The sequence below is a fragment of the Portunus trituberculatus genome, chromosome 26 (assembly GCF_017591435.1).
Source record: "Portunus trituberculatus isolate SZX2019 chromosome 26, ASM1759143v1, whole genome shotgun sequence".
NCBI lineage: Eukaryota > Metazoa > Arthropoda > Malacostraca > Decapoda > Portunidae > Portunus > Portunus trituberculatus.
Window position 1 is genome coordinate 288,045 of NC_059280.1, and position 8,055 is coordinate 296,099.

Here is an 8,055-nt window from a genome sequence, read left to right on the forward strand (position 1 = left end):
TCTCTCTCTCTCTCTCTCTCTCTCTCTCTCTCTCTCTCTCTCTCTCTCTCTCTCCTTCCTTCCTCCCTTCTCTTTCATCTCTCTCCATTGTAGAATGAAAATAAATTTAATTCAATCTCTCTCTCTCTCTCTCTCTCTCTCTCTCTCTCTCTCTCTCTCTCTCTCTCTCTCTCTCTCTCTCTCTCTCTCTCACACACACACACACACACACACACACACACACACATGTTATATCAGAGCTCTCCATAAGGACGGGAGTCCATCACTTGTTCCCGCGTACATTGTCTTGTCTGACAATGCGTTCAGGTATTAGACATGTCAGGGATACGAAAACTGTTTCCTGTCTTGAAATTTATTGGGAACTCGGCTGTCGTGCTTCAAGGTAAGAACAGTGCTTGAATTACCTATTGTTATTAGAATAATTAGTATTTCATGTGCTGCATACTACTACTACTACTACTACTACTACTACTACTACTACTACTACTACTACTACTACTACTACTACTACTACTACTACTACTACTACTACTACTACTACTACTACTACTACTACTACTACTACTACTACTACTACTACTACTACTACTACTACTACTACTACTACTACTACTACTACTACTACTACTACTACTACTACTACTACTACTACTACTACTACTACTACTACTTTCCGAGGCGTGAGTTACGTGATGGCACGCACAGGAACTCGTCCTTACACGCATAAAACACAATTAATTCACTTGCTTCCTCACTCGTCCTTTGCACGTTTTAAGGAAAAAGTTTGTGTTTAAAATTTGTGGAGGAATCGATTCCGGAATCGATTCCAGGGATTCCAACAGCCTCTGGAATCGGAATCGGCGATTCCCAAAATAGCGATTCTTGCCCACCCCTACTGACACTGGTGGGGTTGGTGGTGGTGGTGGTGGTGTTGGTGTACGGTAAGGCGTAGTTATAATGTAGGCGCCCGCTGGACGCACGCTGGTCATCACGCACGCACGCACGCACACACATATTCACTCACATATCACATGCTCACAGATACTCACTCGCACACACACACACACACACACACACACACACGCCCGGTAGCTCAGTGGTTAGAGCGCTGGCTTCACAAGCCAGAGGACCGGGGGTTGGATTCCCCGGCCGGGTGGAGATATTTGGGTGTCTCCTTTCACGTGTAGCCCCTGTTCACCTAGCAGTGAGTAGGTACGGGATGTAAATCGAGGAGTTGTGACCTTGTTGTCCCGGTGTGTGGTATGTGCCTGGTCTCAGGCCTATCCCAAGATCGGAAATAATGAGCTCTGAGCTCGCTCCGTGGGTAACGTCTGGCTGTCTCGTCAGAGACTGCAGCAGATCAAACAGTGAACATTCACTCACTCACACATGCACGGACACTCATTCACACACACACACACACACACACACACACACACACACACACACACACACTGTACTCTCTTTTTTTCAGGTTAATATTGTCGAGTGCCTTAACAAGCTGACTGGTCAATCTATCAACTAGACACACACACACACACACACACACACCCTTACCAGCAATTATCTCGTCTTCTATAGACGCTACGCTGAACATCCTGGCTCTGTCGTTTACTTCTACTAATCAAAATTGGAACCTTCACACATCATTACATTAGAACAATATGAACACTCCCTATGAAATGAGACGTTTTCAGTATTCTCCGCCAGTTTTTTCTCTCTCGTTAATGGCCATAGTCTTCACTATATTAATCCCTATGTAAGTTTGTGAAGCTGTATAAAATCACCCAGTAGTAAGCATATAGCATGGATATCGTAATGTGTCACGGTACTGAAAGGGTTAGCTATCCATTCACTCGTGTGAGCCACCACTAGTTTGCCTCCTAATTCCTTCTCCACCTCCCTCCGTCTCAGTCATTACAACTCAATTCAACTCAAGCTTCCTTAGAAAAGTGATCCGTTCATGATACGTTTTTACTCTTCATTTTTTTAATATTGATTAGTTGATTTGCAGGCATGGTTCACTTGGAGAGAGAGAGAGAGAGAGAGAGAGAGAGAGAGAGAGAGAGAGAGAGAGATTATTACCTATTATAATCAATTTCCCGTTAATGATACGTTTTTCTTTTATCTTTATTCGTTGATTTACAGGTAGGGTTTACTTAGAGAGAGAGAGAGAGAGAGAGAGAGAGAGAGAGAGAGAGAGATTATTATCTATCATAATCATTTACAACGAAGGAAGCTTCAAAATGTTACAACAAAATTTAAAAAATCCTGTATTATTCTAAATACTACACGGAAGATAAGAATGATTGATAAAACAAACATATGCAATTGAGTTTGTGTAATAACGGTTGGTTTGGAAGGCGTTAAAGAGCGTGGCTAGTTTATATCCAGGTGGTGGACCAGTGGTTCGGTTCACCGGCAGCGTTTCATAATGTTCGTTTGGCCTCAAATTGCTCTTTCCTTATCGGCAGGTTTTTTTTTTTTTTTTTTTTTGGGGGAGGGTAGACGAGAACGAAGCAAGATCAGTAGCTCAGGATGGCAGTGAGAGCAGTAGTACTTCAGACACCACGCCCGCTACATCTTTCAGTCTCCACGCCACCACCGACCCCTCGAGTCTACGCAGCCCAGTGGCCGTGTGTGTCTTGGCGTTGGGCGTGACGTGCAGCAACGGTGGTAATAGCAACGGGAAGCTTGATGCACAGCACAGCACAGCACAGCACAGCACAGCGGAGAGATTGGTGGTGTATGTAAATAAATAGTGTGCGTTGACTTGCTGTGATGATAGGAAGGAAGTTGTTAGTCAGTCAATAGAGGGTTGTTAGGAATTTTGACTGATAAAAGGATAACAGGATATGTGTAGGATGTGCACTGTGTCTAATGGAAGGTTAACTATACGGTGTCTGTCTGCTTGTATGTAACTAAGATGTATCGGGAACCATCGCTACGTATACTGTGTCTAATGGAAGGTTAACTATACGGTGTCTGCGTGTCTATGTAGGATGTATCCGGAACCATCGCTACGTATGAGTGTTAAATTTACTTGGTCATTCATTTACTAGTGCGGTTAGAGTAACGGGTTCAGAATAGATTTGGGTAATGACCGTGGCAAGTGAAGTGTTTTCGTGGTCATTGTAGTTGTGTAGGAAGGAAGAATTAGTTATCCTCTTCAGTACTGTGACGCATTTTCACCTTGAGACGTGTGTACGATTAGATAATTCTATTGTTACAAAGCGTGTATAGATGTCACAAGGTTAATGGCCTGTGTCTTCACTATTTTAATTCCTCGCGTAAGTTTCTGAAGTTGTATAAGATAAAGTACTAACGGAAGGAATATGAAAAAGCGTCTTGGTGCTGAAGAGATTAAACGTGTCGCGTTACTATAGAACTCCTTAAGTAAGTTGTATTTGAGGCTAAAATATTTCGGGTAAGTCGTTGTGGTTCCCTTGTTATACAATGGCTACCTCTGCGAAAAGAATGAGTGGACAGGATTTCTTAACGTAACGGGGCTGGTGTTTCAAGGTACGTGCATTAGAAACGAGATGTGGTAGTATAACGGTAAGTTTGGGGATATATTCTTGAAATTAGTTCTTAGTGGTAAGCGGGCGTAGATGTTTAAGAGGTTCAAGAGTGATGTAGGTAATTGGTAAACTCGGATACTAATGTTCATGTTCGATTTGTGGTAGTGGTGGTGGTGGTGGGGTGGTGGTGGTAGTATCAAGAATACGTAGAATGAAGAGTGAAAGGCTGATTGAGGCAGTGAAGGAGTGTTTAGGGCAATGTTGCCTGTTAGCTGTAGGGATAATTAGTGAACAAGTTCATTTTTTTGTTCATTTTTGTCCATTACAGGAGTTGACGATCCAAAGGCCTGACTCCACAGCGGTAATGAGCCTTGTGTACCTTGCACTGTCTTCACTGACAACGCCCACTACTAACCCCTCTGCCTCCGCCACCGTTTCAAGATCAGGGAAGGACTCTGCCTTGCATCGCGCACTGTGATGGTCGCCGCCCCCGCCCCCGCACCCGCCGCCGCCGCTGCTGCTGCTGCTGCTGCTGCCGCTAAGGGAGAATAGTTTGTTGAGTGGATGACGGCGCGTTCACTGACCCTCTCCCCATCACCCTACCAACTCCGGCCACCCACCCCCCTGCCACCAGACACCTGCTACACCACCACTACCGCCGGCTCCGTCCAGTGAAAGATTCATCGCAGACCTGCCATTCAACGCCTGCCGCCGCCGCCACCACCACCACCTCCTTATGGTGGTGTCACTGTACCTGGAGCTGTTGTCATGATTGAATAATAAATTGTGAAGAAATCTTTATTGTTTTGGAGAATTTCCTTTCCTGGGAATATTTGTGGCTGACTAGTCAGTAGTCGCCTCAGGCTGGCTTAGGTCACTGTCTGACACACCAATATTGCCTCCATCAACCTCCCACACTCACTCTAAACAATAACAGGCCAGAAATAAAAAACACGCTAACTAATTTCATGCTTTTTTTTTATCATAGCAATACAAGAAAATGGAGAGAGATGAGCTAATGTGAAAATATTAAAATGTGGGGGTGAAAAAAATGAGTAAATTAAGAAAAGACATTATCCTTGAAAAGTTATGGAAAAGTCCAAAAAAATATTGCATACCTGGCCAAAAAACGGCAAAAATGGTCAAAGCAAAAAAAAAAAAAGCAGATCCTAAATACTGCACTACTGGCCAAAACCAGCAGAAAATGGTTAAAAACTAGCCAAAACCCCAAACTGACCCTAAATACTGCACTACTGGCCAAAAACCCATAAGAAATGCAGGAAATTCCCAAATGGACCCCAAAACACCCCAAATGGCCCTAAAATGCAGAAAATGGACCTAAAACCCCACAAATGGCCCTAAAAATGTACTTAAGTCAAAAATACTCGAAAGAGTCTCCGGAGATTAGGCAGATCCATATTGGAGTTAAAATTAAATGCAAGAGTCTCCTAGACTTTTATTTAACAATTCTTTACATTATTACATTGCCAGGAAGTCTACAAATATTTTAATAAAAAAAAAAAATTTATATATACAAAGAATACAGTGAAAAGTCTACACAAATTTTCAACTTAGTATAAAAACAGTGAGCAAAATCTATACAGATTCAACTTAGTATAAAAACTGAGCAAAATCTATACAGCAAAATCTATACAGAAAAGTCTATACAGATTCAACTTAGTATCAAAACTGAGCAAAATCTATACAGAAAAGTCTACAAAATTTTCAACTTAATATAAAATAAACATTTACAACTTAACAAAAAAATCTGCACAAATTTTCATATTTGCAAAATTTTAAAACACTTTTCAACTTCACAAAATATTTTAAAACAATTCTTTCATGTTAACAATTATTCAAAGATAAAAATGTTTGGTTTTGAAGTGACACAATCTTACAAACAAACTGTTTCAACAATCAGAGAGAGAGAGAGAGAGAGAGAGAGAGAGAGAGAGAGAGAGAGAGAGAGAGAGAGAGAGAGAGAGAGAGAGAGAGAGAGAGAGAGAGAGAGAGAGAGAGAGAGAGAGAGAGAGAGAGAATCAAAATAAACAATCAAATAGTAATAACATACATGAAAACAATACATTTTAAAAACAACACACACACATTAATCTTGTGCCCTCCATACACCCTTGCTAATGTCAATAAAATGGTCTAATGGTACAAAAATTTCAAGGTAAAAATGTGTCCTAGTACTGAAGGGGTTAAAATAGTGAAGACTGTTGCCATTAATCTTCTGACCACCATAGATCCTTGCTATTGTCAATAAAATGGTCTAATAGTACACAAATCTCAATGTAAAAATGTGTCTCAGTACTGAATTCATAGAAGCAATCTGCAGACTAAGATACACTCTTGATACACCCCTGACACCCTGACACACCCTCACCTCACACACACCTCCTAAAAACTTAACATACCCTTTCAAAAACCACAAAAAGTGATTAACAGCACAAACACACCCACACAGCACACTCTAAGGGTAAGTTCACACTACAAGCAGAGTGGGCAGAGTGGTTGCTAGCGGCAATAATTTTGACATTGTTTTGGACGTACAGACGCAAAATAATTATTGTGGCACATTTTTTGTGGGTGGGAAGCCAGCGGCCCTCCACGACTCCACCCACGGCCAAGGTGTCCACCAGTGTGAGCCTTTATTGCTGACAACAAAATGACAATCAATGACCAGACTGTGCATAGTTCTGGTACAATTTGACTCTTTATATTAATAGTCTGCTGAGAAAAGCTGATTTTGTGATATTCTGGTCCTAGACATGAAACAAAACACACTTTTTTTTTTTCTACAGCTGTTCCTTCCCTTGAGGAAAAATGAAAGGAAGAGGAAAGAAAGAAAGAAAAGAGAGAAAAAGAGAGGAGAATGAAGTGATATTCTCGTCCTATACATGAAAGGAAAACACTTTTCTTTTTTCCACACCTGTTCCATCCGTTGAGGAAAAATGAAAGGAAACTGACGAAAAAAAAAAAAAAAAAAAAAAAAAAAAAGAGAGAGAAAAAAAGAAGAGAGGAAAAGGAAGTGATATTCTGATCCTATATATGAAAGGAAAACACAAACCCTTTTCCTTTTTCCTACAGCTGTTCCATCTCTTGAGGAAAAATGAAAGGAAGAAGAGAAAATATAAAAGAACGAAGGAAGAGAGAGAAAAGAGAGAAGGAAGTGATATTCTGGTCCTATACATGAAAGGAAAACACTTTTTTCTTATTTTCCTACAGCTGTTCCATCCCTTGAGGAAAAATGAAAGGAAGAAGAGGAAACATAAAAGAAAGAAGGAAGAGAGAGAGAAAGAGAAAAAACACACTGTACAGATCAGTGAGCCCCACACACACACACACACACACAATGACTTTACCAACAGAATTTCACGTTCCTTTATATATCGTCAAATTTTTTGTTGTCCTTCCAGGTAAACACTGTGGAATTTGACACTATTTATTTATTTATTATTATTATTTTTTTTATCATATTGTTGCCTGCCCGACCTGCTCTGTGGCTAAGAGGACACCCAGAATTCTTGTGTAGGTCACCCTGCTCTGCTTATTGTGTGAACACCTAACCGGACCGCTCTGCTTGTAGTGTGAGCATACCCTTACACACACACACACACACACACACACACACACACACACACACACACACAAAGAGAGAGAAGATATATTGAATCGTTGGAAGAGGCAAGAAGAAAAAATAATGAACAGTCTGAAGAGGAAAAGGAAAAGTTTTTTTGGAGAGTTATAGGAGAGAGAGTCAAAAAATGGTATGTGGAAAGAAGGAATGCAGAGGAACCCCTAGAGGGACCAGTAGGTGGACCGTAATGTATACTAATATAGATGGAATACTGTCAAGTAGATTAGAATTGCAAGCCTGATATAGTGTGTTTGACGGAGACAAAATTACATGAAAAAACAAAGGTAAATTTGGATAATAAATATAATATATGGAGAAAGGATAGAGAGGGTAAAGGTGGAGGAGGAGTTATGATTATGACGAAGAAGGAGATAAATGTGGATAAGGTTTGGTATGGGAAGAACAATGCAGAAGTGATAAGCATAAGGTTAAAAAGTGATGGAAAAGAATTAATAATCATGGTGACCTATGTACCTCCTAAAACAAATTCTTGGACATTAAGGGAATACGACAATATGATCAAGGATACTTTACAGAGTTTGCAAAGTGGAAACTGGAAAAAGAAAGGTGATACTAGTAGGAGATTTTAATTGTAAAGAAGTGGATTGGGAAAATCTAGTAAGTGGTGTTGGAGAGGAAGCATGGGGAGAGAGATTCCTTAATCTAATGATGGAAAATATGATGGAACAGAGGGTGAAAGAAAATACTCGATATAGAGGAGATGATGAACCCGCTAGACTGGATTTGGTGTTAACACGAGAAGTGTACCTATGTGGGATATACAATATAAATGTCCATTGGGGAAGAGTGATCATGTGGTTATGGAGATGCAGATGGCAATAACACAGCGAAGGAGAGATGAGACATACAGGAGTGGTAGATTGAATTATA

At 40.7% G+C, this 8,055-nt stretch overlaps 1 protein-coding gene across 1 annotated transcript; it reads left to right on the plus strand.

The window, feature by feature from the left end:
- The first annotated feature begins 296 nt into the window (after positions 1-296).
- LOC123509231 lies at positions 297-4,317 on the plus strand. The gene is made up of 3 exons (XM_045263429.1): positions 297-382; positions 2,504-2,744; positions 3,850-4,317. Exons 1-3 carry the CDS (start codon positions 297-299, stop codon positions 3,997-3,999), a joined length of 477 nt encoding a protein of 158 aa, XP_045119364.1. The 3' UTR covers positions 4,000-4,317.
- The last annotated feature ends 3,738 nt before the right edge of the window (positions 4,318-8,055 follow it).

Bases quoted from the DNA above. Each gene is read 5' to 3' on its own strand.
- LOC123509231 (XM_045263429.1), top strand. From the start codon at position 297: ATGCGTTCAGGTATTAGACATGTCAGGGATACGAAAACTGTTTCCTGT. The intron at 383-2,503 runs GTAAGAACAGTG...TTTTTGGGGGAG, and splicing joins CTCGGCTGTCGTGCTTCAAG to GGTAGACGAGAACGAAGCAA. The intron at 2,745-3,849 runs GTGTATGTAAAT...TGTCCATTACAG, and splicing joins GCACAGCGGAGAGATTGGTG to GAGTTGACGATCCAAAGGCC.